This window comes from Parasteatoda tepidariorum, chromosome 11 (assembly GCF_982258835.1).
Source record: "Parasteatoda tepidariorum strain Cologne lab strain chromosome 11, Ptep-v5.0, whole genome shotgun sequence".
NCBI classification, from domain to species: Eukaryota; Metazoa; Arthropoda; class Arachnida; order Araneae; family Theridiidae; genus Parasteatoda; species Parasteatoda tepidariorum.
This window is the reverse complement of record NC_141765.1, coordinates 90,664,731-90,686,080: the sequence shown is the minus strand read 5'-3', so window position 1 is coordinate 90,686,080 and position 21,350 is coordinate 90,664,731. Positions and strand designations below refer to the sequence as shown.

General features: G+C 28.1%; 1 protein-coding gene across 2 annotated transcripts in view; it reads right to left on the bottom strand.

Annotated features, from left to right (window-relative positions):
* The window catches only part of LOC107444581 (cytoplasmic polyadenylation element-binding protein 3), an 88,882-nt gene that overhangs the window by 50,552 nt on the left and 16,980 nt on the right, over nt 1–21,350 (bottom strand). Inside the window, exons 3-7 of one of the 2 annotated variants that reach the window (XM_016058754.4) lie at nt 21,080–21,130; nt 4,083–4,139; nt 2,833–2,856; nt 1,137–1,319; nt 974–1,063 (exon numbers count right to left, since the gene is read on the bottom strand). In XM_016058754.4, coding sequence (XP_015914240.1) covers nt 974–1,063; nt 1,137–1,319; nt 2,833–2,856; nt 4,083–4,139; nt 21,080–21,130 — 405 coding nt within the window. The remainder of the gene's footprint in view (nt 1–973; nt 1,064–1,136; nt 1,320–2,832; nt 2,857–4,082; nt 4,140–21,079; nt 21,131–21,350) is intronic. The other variant, XM_016058755.4, reaches the window with a different exon arrangement.

Here is a 21,350-nt window from a genome sequence, read left to right as displayed (position 1 = left end):
TTATTCTACTATATGATTGAAATACTGCAAATAAAAAAAATGTAAAGTTTTTATTTCTGATGAAGTTTTTTTTTTTTTTTTTTTTTTTTTTTAAGATGTAGAGTTTTTTCTGTTTTAGTTGTTACTACATCTGTAACTTGTCTGCACAACATTAAAAAATGGCTGCAACTTTGTTACATAATTTGAAAAAAAATTCTGCATAATTTATAGGATCCTACTTAAAAATAAAAGAAAATGATTATAAAAATTTCTGATGTATATATTGGTGTTGAATACATGTCATAAAAGGGGAATTCTATATACGAAGTGTCCTTGTTCAGGATTTCTAAGCAATATTGAAATATATTTATAAATTATTAAACCAAATTTTATTTAATTCTTTAAAAACAATATTATCTTTATTAATAATTTCAGAATTTTTTAGACTCTGATTAATGTAATCAATAATTAGTTAAGTATTTTTTGCTGTTGTACTAATTCAACAGAAGTCAAATTTTAAAAATTCAGAAATATTTAATTTTTGATTTTGAATAGAAATTGCGTCTTAAATGGTATTTTTTCTTACTTATAAAAGAGTACTAACATAATTTTGATCATTCTAAGATCGCTTAATGTCATCTATAAGCGAGGAAAAAAATAAACATTGGTAACAAAATAATAATTACACAATCCATCATATTTGTTTCTTCCTTTCTAATTTCTCTCTATTTCTTGTATAAACTTTATTCTCAAATTGTACCTATCCTTGAAGATTTTTAATTAACGAAACACAAATTAGAATGGTGCACTATCGCTCAGGAACAAAATCAGAAATGATAAACTTTTATATGATTTGAAAAATATGTTTCGCATTATCCTCATTGCTGAATTCATCACTTTTTTTTAACAGATAGTCTGTAAAGAATGTAATGAAAAATATAATTCAGTTAAATAATTTGAAAGCTAAATTTAAAGAGTTATGAAAAATACATACCTTTAGGTGGAAAATATGATTTACTTTCAGCTTTATGGGGCCAATCAACAACCAGTGGACCGAATCGACGGAAGCTAGCTGTTATTTCTTCTAAAATTTAAAAGAAACTATCATTCAAGAATTTTAACATCTTAAAAAAAATTAAAATTTTTCAATTTAGTACCTTCATCAATATCTGGGGGTAAACCACCAACAAATACTTTACGTGAATATCTTTCATTGCTTTCAGAGCTTCTACTTGTATTTGGTGACATATGTAGAGAATTAAATGAAGTAACAATTTGATCTAACTGAACATCATCTAAAAGGTGATTGTCTTCAATTCCAGTAAAAAAAGGTGATCTGCCTGCAAATATAGTGTACATACAAAACAACCATGTAAAAAATGCTGAAACAAAAAAAAAAAAAATAATAATGCACATTCTAGACAGAAAAGAATGATTAATTTTTGTTCACTAAATTTAATTTAAAAATTATACAGCTTTGGGATGCACAACCTACAGCCTAGTGGGTAAATGTGCCCCTTGAATAGCTTATATGTGGTTTCATCAGGTAAAAAAAATATTTCGAAATTTAAACGGAAATGTAAATTTTTTCAAAATTACTTTAATAAACTGAATAAAAAAATTATGCTCTATCTGTATCATTTCTCCATTATTATAACAATTTCCCTATTGTTAGAAATGAAATTTAAAAAAAATATCTATTACAATATTAAACAAATTTTGCAAAAATGTTTTATTTGAAAGTAAATATTAAGAGAACAAATTCCTAATTATATAGTATGAATTACAAAATATCAGCATTCTTACAATTTAACATTCAAATATTAAATCTACAATCCTTTTTAACATTATTTATTTAGCATGGAGGTTTATTTTTGCATATGGCTGGAACAATATATGGCAGAAACAACATGCTTTTAGTATGCTAAGTGCAGTATTTAAAAGATTAAAAGTAATTTTCATAGATAAGTTTATTCTGTAATCTGTATACATACGGATTACATTTATGAGTAGATACTGAAAACAAAATAGAGTGAAAGAAAAAGATTCTCAATAGATAGATATCTTTTATTGAATTTAATGTTTATTTTCTCAACTATAACCAACAGAAATTTAAGAGGTTAACCTTCTGCCATATATAAATAAAGCTAAACAACATAAAAATGGCCTTATTTGTGCTTTTTTTCATTGTGTTTTATAAAGTAGATCAAAATACAAAATATTACCTAATAATGTAGAAAATATATTAAAAGCAACAGCGAGTGTAAAAAGTAGTAACTATTTGGTAACATACAATATTATTTTAACAAAAAACACATAAATATTGGCGAATGCAATGCTAAAATACGTCATGTGGGAAAAAGACCAGTTCTATGTCTTTACCCTCCCTCCTTCTTTTTAGTTGTATAGGAATGTACTATGATATTTTCTTATTTCTTAAAATTTTTTGTACTTAATTGTCAAAAATATTTTTTTTTAAATTTCCATGACACTTTCTTTTAAAATTATGTTTAATGTAGTTTTCAGTTCCATATTAATGTAGTTTTCAGTTCCATATTGTTTAACTTAAAAGCTTTTAATTTATTTGAAAATCAAGACAGAAACTAATGTACTTCCTTCTTCTACGACTCTCCACACATTAATGGAGAAAGCAGGTGAAGTGTTGCTATAGGTAGAGAGTTCTGCTCTACGCCACCTGTAGCACATTTCTATTGCCAATACTGCACATGCTTTTACCTTGGAAGAGATTTTAAACATTTAAAAAATAATTTTATGTTTCTTTTTTCAAAAAATCCTTCATAAAACTTAGATATAAAAAAAAGATAATTTCATTTTTTAAATTCACATACTAACCTCTTCGCCTTCCAAAACTTCTAGCTGCATAATGAAGGGGGAAAAACACATGTTTTAAAGTTTTCTTTATCAAATTTATAATATAATAAGTAAAAATACTTCATTTTGAGCATAAAATTTGGTGCATTATCTGACCACTTCTCACGGAAAACAGTAGTTATTAATAGATTAAAAATATGAATGACTTAAAAATTTAGATTTACAACATCCTAATAAGAGAAAGTGCAAAATGAAAGAGAAAATAATCTTTTATATAATTGGCTACATTTTCATTAAATAAAAACAATCATCAAAACAGCTGCATCAATAACAACAGCTGGAATAAAGAAGTTATAATACTGATTAAACAAAAGATACAAAAATGCTACAAGTTAAAATATGAAAAGCATTATGCGTGCAATGTGTGTATATTAATAAGTAAAAAAAATAGAGAAGTTCATATGTTTGAATTTAAGAAAGGGTAAAAAATGAAACAATACCCAGTAAAGAAAACACATCACAGAATTAGTTTGAGTTCACTTCCAATTTAAATGCGCTCTTAAGTAATAAAAACTTGTTACTTTTAGCAAGTTGTTTTAAGCTATAACTTTTTTCTAAAAAAATTATGTTTCAAACACATATGGAGACAAATGCTTATTTTCCTGTCTTTGTTCAAAGATGTAAACAAGTTTTTCATACAACAAATTTTCTTACAACTAATAAGGCAAATAGTTCAGAACCACTGATCTTTATCAAGATAAGTAAAGAAAAAATGGTGGATGCTACACATTTCCTTTTACTAATAAAAACTTGCTCTTAAGTAATAAAAACTTGTTACTTTTAGCAAGTTGTTTTAAGCTATAACTTTTTTCTAAAAAAATTATGTTTCAAACACATATGGAGACAAATGCTTATTTTCCTGTCTTTGTTCAAAGATGTAAACAAGTTTTTCATACAACAAATTTTCTTACAACTAATAAGGCAAATAGTTCAGAACCACTGATCTTTATCAAGATAAGTAAAGAAAAAATGGTGAATGCTACACATTTCCTTTTACTAATGCATCATACTTAGAACATTCCCTTCTTTAAAAAACTATATGAAAACTAGTAGTAATAACATTATAAAAATATATTGAAGCATGCTTATTAAATCATAGCTATAGAGTTTTAAAAAAAGCATTATAATGAAGTGAAGGAATGTGTGAATCAAAAATACCCATGCAAAGGTAGATATACACAGAAGATATTGGCTTATTTTTATCAAATTACCTCTAGGAAATTTCTTGCTACCATTGTATTTCTGAGAGCCAAATTCCACAGATGAACCTAAACAAAGAGGCCTTTTTTTACAGTTTTTATAAATCGTTCTGGACTAGTATCACGATTTATTAATATCCAAATATAATATTTCAAGACAAACGAGTTTCATCTTGAAAAATGGAGAAGTAGTTAGAACATAAAAAGAATTTATAAAATCTTTTTCAATATTATTTTTTTCATTATAGAAATTTATTTACTAACTGTATCTTCTATTAATTACACATAAATGATGTGATATACTTTTTCTAGCCCAATTAAATATTTTTGCTTTCATTAATTCCCTTATTAATAAGAATTACTTTCTGAGTTTTAAGAATACAAACAAAATGGAATATTAATCACACAAAAAAGAAAGAAAAACATTTTTACTAAAAGGTTTGTGAGAATTTAGAGCATTTCAAATGTTTTTTCATAAAATTTTGTTATGTTTGTTGAGATGTGAAATTTTACAAAGTCCAAAACAAAAATCTTAAGGACAATTTTTAAATATACAAACTGACTATTGTTGATTTTGAGAACTCTACTCTCACTGTAAATACAAAAATATATTTACAGCATACATAGGAACAAATTTAGTCAATAAAAGTTAGAAATAAAAATTTAAATACTTATATGATGTGAAACAAATCAATAATCTCCAATTTATATAAAAAAATTAAATTAACTTTAAAATTATATATTGATAAATAAAGTGTAAAGAAATGCACATTTGAAAAAGAAAAACTATCTTATGACTTGGCACTTTACACATTTTTCCCAAAAATTGTGAATGTTTTGAGGATTACAAACTCTGACCATGTGAAGACTGCTAATGGAGATCGACGACAACGTAAGGTAACTTAAAAATGGCACAGACACTCACAAGGACTTCAATACTATACAAGGATAAATACTATACAATGAAGACTATACATGACAAAATATCAAATAGGCAACTTAAAAATTTAATATGATGATGGATGGACGAAAAATAAGACATTCACGATAACACGTAAAAACAATGTGATAGAAACGGTATAGCAGTGAATGAAATGTTTACATCTAGTCATCTTAAGAACAATGCAAACATTTATCAATGCTTAAATTATTGCAACCAATGAAATTCTGAACAATTTCCGAAATTTTTGCAGCTTCTAAATGACCAACAGACTTATAATCACAATATGAAGAAACGATTTTTCAAATTTTTCAGAGCATTATGAAACGTAAATTTTCAGCTGCTTTTCAGATTGCATGGTCATTGTTTCAACAAAATATAGAGTGAAAAGTAAAAAATGACTTACGCTGGAACACTTTTTCTTGCAAAAATATGGTTAAAGTCCAAATTTTACATGTTGTGCTTTCCTTTTTTTTTTAAAGTGTGCAACTGTTGAATCATTAATGATTTGGCACAAATTCTAAGGCTAAGTTTCCAAGATGTGGCTAATTGGCTAAGTTTCCAAAATGTGGCTAATTGGCTAAGCTTTCAAAATGTGAAAATGGGCAATTTCCCTTTTATGCAGGCATCAAAAATAAAATTTTAGATGTTTTTTTTCCCACTTGTGATGGTTACAATTTCTTTCTTTTGATGTTGGTTAGGTCCAAAATTAATAAACTCCCATTGAACTTCAATTGATTAACTTTACTTTTACTTTATTTTATACTTATCACCAATCGCATGTGAGCTTATTTTAGAGAAGCACAAGCACATGGATTTATGATCTTTAAAATATAGGGTGTAGCTGCAAGCTGGGAAATATGGTCCCAATAATTTGGCCACGACAGATGTCCAAAGTTTGGGCCCCTTAATGTTAATTTTACTTTTTGTCTAATCAAGAGCTTTTTATTCAGAGATTAATAATTTTTTTCACACAATAATGAAATTTGTTTATTCAAAGGTAATTTTAAGCAAAAAATAGCTCATGGTAATTATTTATTATTTTTTATTATTTTATTTAAGAAAATTTTTTAACAAATTGAATTGTCAGGTATACAATTTTTTACACCATTTTAAATAATGTAACTTTACATAGCAAAACACTAATTTCCAGAGAAATAAATTGAATAGTTTTTGAGAAATCGAATTTTTAAAAAATTCGATTTTTCAAGAGCTATTCGACCTAATTTGCATTTTGCCATTGTAAAATTACATTCTTTAAAATGGTGTAAACATTTTTATATATTTGACAATTCAAATTTTTTTAAAATTTTCTTAAATAAAATCAAACAAAATAATAAGTATTTACCATAAGCTATTTTTTGCTTGGAAATTATCTTTGAATAAACAAATTTTATGATTGTGTGCAAAATTTTTTTTATTTACTTAAAAAGCTCGAGAAATGGTGAAATACACAAAAAGTAAAATTAACATTAAGAGGTCCAAACTTTGCACTGCTCTCCTTCGCATTTCTTTTCACTATGTCTACCACTGCAATTCTGTGGGACAGGTGAAGTGCATCACTTTGTATTACATAATGATAGAGGAAAAGGAGATTTTCATCACTTTCACCAACACAAAGTGCTTTCATTGCAATAGTACAAGGATAATTGCCGCCAACATTGAAAGTTATCCTACTTAGTGCACTATGAAGACTTAGCGAATGATTAGTTATATACCATGTCACATGGTATGATATAATGAAATTTATAATTTTTTTATTATAAATGTTCTAAAAAATTTAGATCATTTAAGAACACTTTTTTTACCAGGAATTTAAGGACAATTTCGAGAGCTGCCTTAAATAGATCCTAATTTTATTCAGATTGACCATTACAAAAATAATTTTCATTCTCATAAAAGAAATCATAATTGCTTTTCAGATTCATTTTTGAAATTGTCTAGAAAATATTGTTATTACACAAAAACAAAACAAAATATCAATTAGTAATTTGTAATACTTTAGTATTAGCAGAGTTATCAAAGTTTTTTTTCGTAATAAAAGAATATTTAGGAAGACAGGAAATTTGTTAACAAATTATATTTAAATTCCAGTTACTTTCTAAAACAAGTTTGTTGTTCTCATAGCTTAGGACCAAGATATTGTAATTTTATTTTTCAGCAATGTTTAAATAAATTTTTTCTTGTAAAAAAATTTATTGTCTTACAAAAATGCTTAAATAAGCATAATGTAAATCTTTTTATAACTCACAACTCACTCATTTCCATTAACTATATTTTCTAATGAAATTAAGAATTTGGTAGAGTATGTCAGTTTTAAATAGTTTTTTAATGAAATAAATTAATTATGCCTTGAAAAATTAAAAGATAAATACTGCAACATAGTAGGAAAAAAGTAATCATAAGATCGAGTTATTCAGGGTGATTTTTTATCAGTTATAAGTTAAATTATATTTGTACTGGATGACACAAGAACACTGGAATTTTTAAAGTAATGTAATTTGCACAAATAAACACACGAAACTTTCTTTATATGAAAGTGCATGGATATAGTGTGCCATTTTAGTTTTTATAACAAAATATACCATCAACTATCTTGACATTTTAAAGATGTACGCCATGTTGGCATTCATTTTCTAATAGCATGTTACAAAAACACTGGAATGTTTAGTGTTGCAGATTTTCCCATATCTTCTTTAAGTAGTGGGTTTGTGACATTCTGTTGAAACTAATTTTTCAATCTTAAAGGTGACATCAGAAAATGTTTTACACCAAGCATTCAGGAGTTTCCATATCAAGTTATAAGAATGTGAATATTGTCATGGAACATATATTTCGTATGTCATCTTTCAAAAAATAAAAGAGAATAGATACATTTTATTTTAAAAACATACATGGTATACTGTATACATACACTTTTTTTAATAATTTCTTTTTCTTGAGTATTTTGTGTAAATTGTGTTACTTCAAGATTCCCAGTTCTTTCTGTCTCACCCTGTATATTTTGGTTAACAAGTTTAATATTTTAACAAAAAAAACTCAAAGTCAAAATTCTATTCACAACACGAAAATTGATTATTTACACAAAAAAGATCAACTAAAAATTTGCAATGTTTTTTGACTAATATTTTGATAAAAGTTCATTATTTTGAAGTTTTTCAGAAAAAAACATATTGAGGAATATATCCCAGCTAAGTAATTTCAATGATATAGTTGGACTTTTTATTGAAAGAATTAAATTACATTTGCAGATAAGATTTTTTAGTTTTAAGATGTATTACAAATGCATGATAGATGAACTTGAAAAATAATTATTGTATAAAAAGAACTTCCCTGGAAACTATAGTTTTTAAAATCTTCGAATAAAAAAATAATGAATAAATAAAACATTTTTATAAGATTTTTTTTCCCAGACAAAATATGGCAACAAAGTTTAAATTCATTTGTCAAACTTTAGAATTATAGTGCAGATATAGTGTTCATAAAATAATAGTTTAGATTAGTTTATTTATTCTAAATTACAATAATAATTATGAGCAAGAATGAAAAAAAAATTATAAAAGATTTTGAATGAGATATTAGTAGCAAATTTAGTTACTCCAAGAGTTAAAATTTTGAATTCTTAAAAAAATGTTATTGTCACCATATTTTACAATTAAAATACATTTCTTCGGCTCTTTCATTGGATATGTAACATCACACAGGCTGATTGAACACACGTTTCATGCACATGACCATGTTAAATCTAATAAAAATAAAAAATAAAATAGAAATATAAATGCATAATTCAACTAAAATAAAATAATAGTCTAAAACATCATACAAAACAAAATATAGCAAAAAAATGAAACAGACCTTCAAAGGTTGGAAAAATAAAAAATAATTAATTTAAGGTTTTTAGAACAAACAGGAGACAAATAATAATAACAACAATAATAAAAAAAAACATAACACGAGACAGTTAATATGAAGGTTTAAAAAAATAATACATATTGTTTATAAATAAAATTTTAAGTCTACACAATTAATATTGAAAGGAAAATATTTTAATAATACAAAAACTTATTTGCTGATATCACATTGACCTTTGACAAATCAATGTCCAACACTAAACGAAGAAAAAATAATGAATAAATAATGATAATTTTACTATTTAAGTTGTAAAAGTGTATTATAAATAATATTTTGAAATGAATCATAGGCTCTATGCTCCACAACAAAGTTATTGTTTCCTCACAAGGACGTTTTTAATTTTTTGTCCTATATATGGAAATTTTAAAACATTTATCTTTTTGATTTTACAAAATAGTTGCAAAAGAAAGTTAGAATTGGTTGAGACAATACTAGGGAAAGGGAGAATAACAGATGATATAAATCACTCCCACTCATGGGTGCAAGTTGGAAAAAAGACCAAGACTGAAAATTTTTTGACTGAAAACATATGCAAACTATCTAAGAAAGCTTTACCATAATACATCAAGTTTGAATACTGTACAAAAAATATTTATTCATCTGTCTTTTGATAAAATAACAACAGGACATAAGAAAGTAGACCAATAACGTAGATCTAAAAAATATTTTTAAGGACAGAAAGAAAAAAAATTCCGATTTCCGTCTTCGAGTCAGTCTTGTTTCCGTCTTACTTCCGTTCGCGGACATTTTCGAAAGACGGAAATCCGTCCTGGGGACGGAAGACTTGCACCCATGCTCCCACTTCTTAGTGGATGAAGAGGTGTTTATTGTTTCATATCCTATAATTGAGGAGATTTTAAACACTGTAATAGACAACAGGCCAGGAATTCCAAAAATGAAGACATGAGAGAGTCAAACCACATTAGATTGGTAAACTCTGCATAATGAAATGCTAAGATCATTCAAATCTATTAAAAGTGGATTTCAAATGAAAGAAAATGTCCCAGACTCTATTTTCAACTTGCTCTTTAAGAGGATGCTATACCATGGGAGAAACTTTTCTTTGCAAATTTTCTTTCACCGCCATAAACTAGTTAAAATTTAAAGTTTAAAAAAAAATGGGTTCAGATGAACACAGAGTTAGACATGAAGTTTCACACACTGAAACAAAATTGTCATAGTATCAAAATGAAAACAAATTATGAGAGGGTAACATAGGATTACACAATCCGAAAGTTCTCTTCCAATAATTTGTTTGCATTTCGATATTGCGAAATATTTTTTTCAGCAATTGAAACTTCATGGCTTATTTTAGGTTTGAGCATCTCACTTTAAATATTAAATTAGTTATACTTTAAATACTAAATTAGTTTTGAAAAGGATTTGTAAGTGAAACAGAATTTGTGATGAAAAGTTTCTCCCATGCTATAATGTCCTCTTCAGTGAAAAGATTTGTAAGAAAACTTAACAACACAAATTGCAAAGCAATGTAAAATTATGGAATTTTTCTAGTAAAATCAACATATCTGCATATAAGTAGTGCCTATTATTCTCTAAATTGATGAATTATTTTCAATTTGCAGTAGTGTTTTAAAATTATTCCAGGGTGCGTAGCCAAATCTTTGGATCAAAAATAAGCACTTTTTAAAAACTTTTCAAGCACTTTACAAAAATTTTCAAGCACTCAAAAAATTCATATTCAATCAATGATATTATTGAAAAATAAAGAGTTTTAGCGTTAAAAAAAAAAACCAAAAAGAAACGGACGAAAATCAAAACAATCAGTACTTTCCCACATCACCGAGTGAATTCAACTTGACCCTGAACTCAGAACAAAAGTACCCTTACCCCCTACGTCTAAAAAGTGTTAGAAGTAATATAAAATAAACAAGAATAAAATTAAATTAAATTAAAAAGAAAAACATTTCATAAGGATCTGATATTCTCTATCCGAATTGGAGCACTCGGGTTTCGGTTTTAAGTGTGCGTGCATGCGCAAGTCATAACGTGTGGGTACGACATGAAGTCGGTGTGAATGATTACGTAGCAAACACCCCATTTTACGTGAAATGCATGGGATCCACCAGATATCACTGAAGGAAAAAAAAATTATTTGTGGTAAAAAGCACTTTTTAAAAACACCAGCTGAAAAAAGCACCTTTAAAAGCTTTTAAAAACGAAATCCCCAAAAAAGCACCTTTAAGTACTTTTTACTAACGCTATTGCATAAATATGTTTAACTTAGAATAACTTAATACATAATATGTTTAACTTTATTTTTAAATAAAATCCTACCTGATTTCTAAGCATTTGAACTTACCACACTGATTGAAAATTTTGTAATATTTAAAAAAAAAAAAAAAAAAATTATAAAAATTTCAAGCTCTGTAAAGCGATATTTTCTAGAACAAGTATTTCAACGGGAACCAAATTAATCGTCATAGAGAGACTCCACTGCATATGAATTACAGACATTAACAAAGGGTTTTTAATTTTCTTAGTAATGAAGCAAAATCAATGTCATAATCAACTTAGCAATATTTTGAAAGAATTTCACATGCTTCACATAGCTTTTTGCATTGGGATTGGCATAGCAAAAAGGTAAGAAGCGGGAGTTATGCCAGGGATGAGAGTGGTCAGAAAGTAAAAAAGAGGAAATCCAAGAATATATATATATATATATATATATATACATATACATACACGCACAAAAATTTGACAAAAAAAGTGTGATTTTTAAACTTGTAAACCATGTGATTATAAATCCCGATATGAGGCTTTTAAATCACGTGAATATGATACGAAAATCGATGTCTGATATTAAAACCGCAAAAACAAATCATGACATTGAATTTTAAGCTCGCATGAATACGAATCGCTACACAGGGTTAAAAAAAGCGCGTAAATACAAATTGCGACATTGGATTTTTAAATCTAGAAAATAAGAATCGCAATCTACGATATTTGAATTGCCTGAATAAGAATCGCAACTTTCAACTTTTAAATCAGGTAAATAAGAAAATCGATGATTGATATTAAATGAATGAGAATCGAGATATTTGCAGAGCCTGGACTTGGAATTTCTAAAAGGCTTGTTTGTATTGTTTTTGTTTAGACATAATAAATAAAAATTTACAAGATTAATTGAATGAGCAAATCAATATTTTCACAGCAAATCCACGTCTATAATTTTTTTTGTTTGCTTTCACATCAGAAAACAGGAAGCAGCGACGTCTGAATTACGAAGATATGAGCTATCCGGAGGATGGATAAAAATACGGAAAATCTGTGCTTAAAAGCGGAGAAAATAGCTAAAATAAGTAAAAATACGGAAGGGTTAGCAGCTAGGACATAGTTTGAATTTTCTGTTTATCTTTGAAAAATCGTAAATAAATAATATAATTATTTTACTTCAACGACTGAATTTTAAAAAAAAGCGGCATATTTATAAAAAAAAAATCAAAACTTTTAGAAAGCGGAAAAATCTAATCCCTGTATAAATCACAACCAGTTTTATCCTAAGGAAATGATTTTTAGAGAAACTTCAGAGGGAAGGAATGAGGACTTCAATACTTTCGCTCCGCAGAAAATTAAATTCCTCATAAAATATTTCAACTTGTACAAAACAAAAATTCCGCGGAAATTAGCAAAAAAAAAGGAAAAATCTGAACAAAAGCGGAAATCCGCGAATCTGCGGAAGAATCACATCCCTGTTATGCACTGAGTTTTGATTAATTCACATTTTTAATATTACAATACTCTTCTCATTCAGTATTTCAATGCTGTGCAACTTACAATAGAGATTTTACAATTAAAGGCTAAAAAAATTCCAGGTTATAAAATAACATATTCTATAAAACAGAGGTATTTCCCACAAGGTAGTTAGTCCAAAATTGTATGTAGTGTCAGAAAAGTAGCGTATCTGAAATGTTCTATCAGCATTATGAAACAAGTCAAATCATTTGCAGATTTCAGTTCTACCTTTCAGTGAAAATCCATGCAACAAATATTTCTTTTCCAAACTTGGTTTGATAAATTGGTGATAAGTATAATATTGTAATTGATTTAAATCATTTCAAGTGTTAATTCAAAATACTGAGCTACATGGATCAGCCTTTTTTTCTGTTAGCTGTGAGGAAATCAAATTTTCTGTAGTTTATTTTTAATATACATGAAAAGTTTTTTAGAATTTTATTACTTCTAATTTTGTCTGCCATTGTGAACAACTTTTGGTTGGTGCCAAAGGCTGTAGAGTATCGAAATTGGTACTCTACAGTTGATAGAAAGTTGGTGCCAAAGGTTGGACAAATTGTTTTACATCTTAACTTATGTGACAAATGTTTCATTACAAAAAAAATTATAGAACTTTTAATTGACAATAGCTAGAATGGATTTTTGAAAATGCTACCTTCATTTGAAGTTGAACTTTGGAAGATGTTAACACCTTCCTCTCAGTATGAGAAAAAAATTCTGATAGTTTGTTAGCAATGTACGAAACATGTATGTAAATTACAAATAAATGCTCAATCAATTTTTATCAAATTGAATAAATTTCCTAAAATTTCTGACATTTTGTAACTCTGTAAGGAGATCCCTATAACATCTTTAAACAATGTCATTGCTATATGAAAGTGTACAATGGAATCCTACTAAAAACTGATGCATGAAGAAAATAAGTGCTACTGGTAGATTTTAGATAGCCCACAATTTTTTGTTCATTCAAAAAACAAAGCTAACTGCTGTACGTTCTTCTGCGCACATATATGCATTTATTTTTTTTTGTACTCAAATAAATAAGAAACAAGAAAAAAAGACAATCAATAATCTATCTTCATTTTTTGAATAAATTGTATGTTTAGTAAATAGTAAACTGTTCTGCATCGAATAATTTTGATCAGCAGAATATTTTTAATTTCTTAAAAAGATTTCATTCTTAGCAAGCTGGCACTAATTCTAAGTTTTCATTTAATAAAAACTTGACAATAATTTAAAAAGGAATTTCACTTTAAAGGAAAACAGAAATTAAAGTACTAAAACAATTGATTAGTATATTAAAGGAAAAAATTATAGACGTGGTAGCGTGAAGAATAAGAAACAGTAAAATTCGAAAAATGTTGAAGTTTAATTAAATAGTTCTTAAAATAATTCTGCAAAACACGTGTGGACAGGTAATTAAAAAATTTATTTTAAGACTAAGATGATATATAAGATGTTGAGAAATTTTAAGATGATTAAAAAGGTTGATTACATATCCGTATTAATAATTATAAAATGTATAATGAAGAAATTGATAAATATATTAATCTAAATCTATGTATACGTTCGTATATTATAGAAATTGCATCAATTATTGAAGGAACAAATTAAAAAATAATATTAAAAAAAAGCTGATGTATGATCACATTTAATCAGAAACATACTTTTATAAAACTAGACATTCATTTTTTATTCAATAAAATGTTTCATTCAGATCTCTTTATTAAATCACGAATAAATTTTTGGACGACTAAAAGAAGAAACATCGTATTTTAAATTTTAAAAAAAGGATTAGCAATCGGTTACTAGCAAAAAAAATTTTTTATTAAATTTTAAGCTACACGCACATAAGTCACATTTCTCGTTATCTTCATTTAAATATTAATTGCTCCATTTAAATATTTCTTCATTGCCGCCAAATTATTTTTTTAAAAATTATAAATTTTTCTCGGATTCTACTAAATAAAAATTGTTGAAACTTTAAATTTTGCAATAGAAAAATACATAGATTAATATGGTATAAAAAAATATTTTTTTGCATGAATTTATCTTTGGGTAACCAAATTTTATGAGTGGGTGCAATTTTTAAAAAAAATTGTTTAATTGGTTTTAAAAATATGACTTAAAAACGCAATAAGTGAAATTAACATTTAAGGGTCTGCAATCACCATATAATTAGCATATTTAAGGTCACCTCCAGAACCATTAAGATTGACACTTAGTACGTAAAAATCTGATCATTAGAGCGAAAGTTATTCATGGTGATATCTTTTTTTTTTGTTGCTCACAATACATATGATAGCTGGCTAAATGACTGAAATCAGTCAGCAAAATTAGTTTCAACACCTCCCTCTGAAATAGGTTCACAATGAGCCTGAGTGCCACTTTGTATTAGAACCACACAAAAAAGCTCTGCAAAAAAAGGCTCAAGAAAAAGCCAGGAAAAAGACTACTGGAAAAAGCATCAAGAAAAAAAGCACTACTTTAACAATTATGTGAATCTAATGACTGATTAGATTCCGACTGTTAAACATGAATTCAATATAATTTAAGATTTATTCCAATGTAAATAGATACTTTTTAAAAAGCTTAGAGCTTGCCAAAATGAATTTTTAATGCATATTATGATTCTTTTAATTGTATACATTATACAATTATATAATACTAGGAGGCTTCGCCCCCTGCTCGCTGGCGCTCACCAACCCCCGGAACTGCTTTCGCAGTTCATTTCGGATTGCTTCGCAATACAATGCTCGCTTTGCTCGCTCATTGGATACGTTCTTAACGTCTAGTTTTTGTATACTTTTTTGAATACTGAAGTTCCGAAAACTTTTCACTGTAGAAAATTCTAAACCTGTACATTTCAATATTAATTTGAAATTGCAAACAGTTTGCATATTTTTCTTAATCACACTATTCTAAATTTCAGTTGTTGAGAAAAGTAACTGTTGTAAGTTTTGTTTTAGTCTTTCCCACCAGAGGGCTAAAGCCATGTGTTGTAAAACAATATGAAATAGTAGTCTGCCACTGAACGCCGGATGTAAAGCAGCGGCTTTGATGAAGATAATTTTGTATTTTGAATTCTCTGAATCTAACCTAATGGAATTTGTAAAACTTATTTTAATTACAACTTATTTTTGATTGTTGATGAAGCCCATCATTTTGTGTTTTCATCAGTGTTCAGAAGCAGAACAATTATAAGGTTTTTATTTTATCACAAAAATATAAAATGTTTAAAAAACAAAGAAAGTAAGAAAATGAGTATAGTCATAGAAAAAGTTAAAATTATAATATAGTATTTAAAATGAAACTTTAAATACTATATTATAATTTTATATTTTTCTATGACTATACTCATTTTCTTACTTTCTTTGTCAGTTGAAATCAGTATTTAAAATGAATGCCAGTTAAAATGAAACTTTTCGTTTAAGTCATTGCTAACAATTCAAATTTCTCCGAGGCAATTCTAAAGTATAAATTAAGGTAGTATTGTTTAGTTGAAACACAATATTTTTAATTTTGATGTCAACAATTCAATTCAATTTTTCACAAAAACGATTGTTTCCATTGTTAAGTTCAATGTCAACAATTCAAATTTTTCTGAGGCAACTCTTAACCTCTAAATATTATTTTTTTTATGTACACATTTCTAAATGTCAGTATTCAACCACAAAACAACTTAAAGTACTCAAATTTAGCATTAAGTTGTAAAATGTAATGAAAGAGGGTCATAGCAATAATGAAAGTAGAAGTAAAGTTAGTACTGTAAAATTAAAACAATATTTTTAATCAATGAGCACAGTTCTTCAAGAAGCAGTTGTAGAAGTAGGTAGTTTATTTAAAACGTTTTATAGAATTTCTTTAAGAACACAATTGTTAATTTGGGCATTTGGCGATACAACACTTTTAGAATTGAAGGATTTGTTACGTCAAGCGCTCAGGTATCATATCAGCGCTCAGGTATCACATATTTCGATCTAGTTGCTCTTCTATGTCATTTTGATTTATGTTGCTAAGTTAACTTTCAAAAAATTCTATGGCTGGCAACAGCATTTTTATTTTTTAAGTTGTTTATTTTTATTTCTTTTAGAATTCGTTATTTTTTTAGCGAAATGTTTTTTAACCTAACAGAATTCTTTGCCGACTGTTCTCTCTATGAATGAAGAAAATAAAGTAAATATTTAACTGTTGTGAAAAGAATCTTATTTAGTTGTACAAAGTACTTCAGCCAAAATTTGGGAGCCACGTAAGAGAATTATATATATTAGATCAGAAACACATCATTAAAAGGCAGAATGCTTTGGTGTTTTCAAAACAAAGCAGACGTTGCCACCGGCGGAAAAGAAATACAGCCAAAATTTGGGAGCCACGTAAGAGAATTATATATAATAGATACTTCATAGTATTATTATAAATAATGTATAAATTAAAAATAGTTTCTCAGGAAGTTAATTTTGTGATAAGTAAGAAACATTGATAAAAATTAGTCATTTCATACAATTCATTCAATCATTTTTTAAAAATCACCTATTAATAGAGTATTATCACAACACTATCAGTGTATTTACTGGAATTCCAAAAAATTATGGATCTGTTTAAAAGTCCTAAAAATTTTGTAAAAAATTAAATAGTGCATAAAGTTACTTCTATGAACAAAAAATTGTACTTCAGTTATTTTTTTAAAAAGAAAAAATATATAATTTCATTGCAATAAAAATTTAATTACTTTAAATTTGGGCTTAATTCGCTCTACGGCCCAAACCAAATTGGACGTAAATTCATATCAAAGTTAATTTTTTTTTCTGGATCCATTTTTCAAAAGCCTTTTTTGGGGTTCCCTCCATTGCTTTCTGTTCTAGAATTTTCTTTTTAGTGCTTTTCCGATGCTCTTTTTTCTGTTTATCATTTGTTACAGTGTAGGCGTTCAAGATGTGTACAACACTGAAGTATACTTCAGATTAAGGATGTATTTTCACTGTGTATGGATTTTAAATGTGATGTATTTTGAAATAGATATATCTATACAATATGCATGCGATGTGACTTAATTGGACTGTGTTCTTCGATAATGATATGTTCATGAGTACTCAATGTAAGAGTAAATGAATCTAGTGAAATATAAATAGTTGAAGAAGTATACCTAAACAATCCTGGGTGACTGAGATAAATGGCTTGCATATTTTGAATCAGCACATTTCAATTGCCTCAGAAAATGTATAGAATACTAAGATATTGGCAATTTTCTTAATCAGTGTATTTAGTTTGAGAATGGATAACTAGTCAAATTTTCTTTTTGTGATTTATCTAAGTTAACTGCTAACCGAGATTAAAGCCAAATATAAATTGTATTTTCTTCATAAAAGTCACTTCTTAACTCTGAATGTAAACAAATATCTGTGCTTAAGTGCGCAAAGTGGTTTTCCTTTCTTCATAAATGCACAAAACAAACCTTGTTACACAAAACAAACCCTTTCAATCTCTTCCCTTGCTTCAGAGAAAGTCTTTCTTATGAGGCAAACATAAACATCAAGCAAAAATAATTAAAAAGCTCAGCCCCATTTGTGTTGTGTATTATTGAACATAAAAACTCTTACAGGTTGCTCTATAGACTGCAGGAACTACAAAGTTAAAATTTGGAATGCTGAAAGGGCCATATTTGTTTATCAACTAAGAGCTTAAAAATTTTTTTCCCTTCAAAATTCTTGCTCAAAAGTTAGTCAATTTTACGTACTTTATTACGTAAATTTTTTCTCAATCATTTTTGCTTTACACTATATTTTGCTTTGCTGCTCGAAAGAAATCTAAAAGACTCAAAAACTTGAAATTACAAAGGTGTGTACAAAAATGTAAAAGTAGTTCAACGAAATAAGAAAATAATAAAATTCGGTTAGTAGTAGTTGCTAAAAGGCAATAGCAGAGCTGAAATTGAACATGCTGATAGGACCATTTTGAATTATAGCTTTAATTAGAGTTTTTTTAAAATTCCTATTTGTTTGAAAGTTATTGCAATTTTAAATCTTTTTCAGCATTTTTTTAAAATACTAATTATTTGTCTACACTGGTGTAAGAAATTAAGAGAATTTGCAGACTTGGTCGATTATCTCTAGAACTACTGGACCGATTTTAACGAAATTTGATATGTCCATACAGTAATACAATACAAAACAAATAACCATTCAACAATTGTAATACACAAGCATGATCATGAGTAACACTCATTGGAGTCGGAAGATATGAAACACCGGTTGCAGAACAAAAAAAAGTGGGTTAATAGGGGGTATGGTCCCCTCTTACTGATATACAGGCCTTGCAGTGTGATTTCATACTTGAAATAAGGCAGTTTATCATTTCCTGTGGCAATTGGTCCCACTCGTTCAGCAACGCTGTTTTTATTCCCTGGATGATTCTCCGAGGGGGTAGCGAGTTGCAATTGCCACCCCCAGAGCGTCCTAGACATGCTCTATAAGGTTAAGGTTTGGAGACCTGGCTGGCCAATCCATCCAGCGAGTATCCTCCCAGTCTAGAAATTCGTCGATCAGAAGAGCTCTATAAGGCCTCGCGTTTTGTCCATTAAAATGAGCTCAAGGCTAACTGCACCCCTGGCAAAGCGAACATAGGGCTCCAAAACCTCATCCCTATACCTCACACTAGTCACAGAGTCTCTTTTAAAGACATGGAGAGGTGTGCGACCATCGAACATGATGCCTGCAAAGTCCATTAAACCTGCTCTGCCATAATGGTCGCTTTCGCCGACATTGGAGGGTAGGTAGCGGGTCCCTGGTTCTCTCCATATGATCGTACAGCGAGAATCGGTGTTTAGGCTGAACTGTGACTCAGCAGTGAAGAGAACGGTCACCCATTGATCCATACTCCAATCTCTCTGCACCACACTGAATGGGCTCTTCTGTTCGTAGAAATGAAGTGAGGCAAACAGCAGGTCTTCGTACAAACAACCCTCTCTCATGAAGACGTTTGGAAACAGTCGTCACCCTTGATACATTGGTTCCTGTGATGACATACAAGTCATGAAAGAGCTGAGAAGTTGTATACATAATGGGTAAATGGTGATCTTCTCTGGACGTTGTGGCTTTCGGACGACCTTGCCCAAGCTTTTTCTTGATGGATCCAGTATTTTGGAACAGTCTCCATAAGTTACACACGACGCTGGGCGTTAAATTGAACTCTCTACAAATCTGGACCTGATATTGGCCTGCTTCTAGCCTCCCCACAATTCGCCACTTCATTCAATCATCTAAACATTGGAGGATACTCATTTTTACTGTTACAATTTGACTTAAACCTACTGCTACAAAATAGCACCAAGAAATTCGCCGAGGTGTGCTAGCAAACGAAATGCGTCGTAACTTATGCACACTTATAAAGCCTGCTTCTCTACTGGCTCTGCCTACACACATGTGTACGCTTACATATTTGATGTACAAGATTTGTATTTTTGTCTAAAAGCAGTGGTTTTACATTCAGTTCAGTTCTTTTCATGAAATTCGATAAAATATGCAAATTCTCTCAATTTATTTCACCAAGGTATTATTATAGAAAATTGATCTCTTTTTGCAATTTTCAAGCTCATGCTTGACTTGATGTCAAAGGTAACAAAAAATCAAAATAATAGTACTAAACAAAAAGTATGAGAGAATAAATAAAAAATATGAGAGAGGTTAGATGTTACCAGATATAAATTTTATCATTTATTTGAAATTTTTAAAAAATATAAAGACTGAAGAGAGATAAAAATTGTTTCCAATGCAAACTTTTATATGATATAAGGTTATGTTAGATATAGGCTTCTGTTATATGTTGTAAACAAGTAAAATTACCTCCAATTTATTACTGCTTATTGTGCCACATATTCTTAAGTTTAATTTTATTCCAATGTGCAAGATTTTTTTCAAATCCAGCTACCCTGTTATTTTGCTACCAATAACATATTGACAAAATATGCTTATGTATACAGCGTAATGTTGTGTAGTTTAAACTATAATCTATAGCATGTGATTATAATAAATATAAAAAATTTCTTTCCTTTAAAAAGTAAACCTAACTTACGAAGTTTTATGGATAATTCATATTATAATTATTCTTAAAATAATATTTCTAATGCTGTACAGGATTAAGTAAAGCTAAATGAAGTAAATTTTATTAGAAAAAGAGTTAAATTTTTATGGCTGTTAACATGATAAAGAGTGGAAAATATATCAGCTAAATGCTTAAAATTATTACACATAACTTCATAATTATTTAAAATAAGGATACAGAGCTTCAACTGCATATCTTTCTTTTAAGAAGTTTAATGTTCTCAAAAACTAGCTTACATTTTCGTTATTTAAAAAATAAAAAAAGCATTTTAGGAACAGACTAAAACATTCGACAAATGATTAATTACCTTGCATGTTTCCCATACTTTGAATGTTGTTAGTGCTGTAACTCATATATCCTGAAACAAAAAGTTAATGTTTCACTACTTGCAGCAACTCATAAATTATGTACTTTCGTTTAACGAAAAAAAGAACAAAGATACATGTAATTTGAAATAATTTCACAAAGTATTCAAATTTAAGAAAAATAGCAAAAACACCAACAATATTCAATAGGAAACAAATACAGGGAGGATTCTCTAACTTAGACTAAGAGTTTTTAATAAATTATAACAGAAA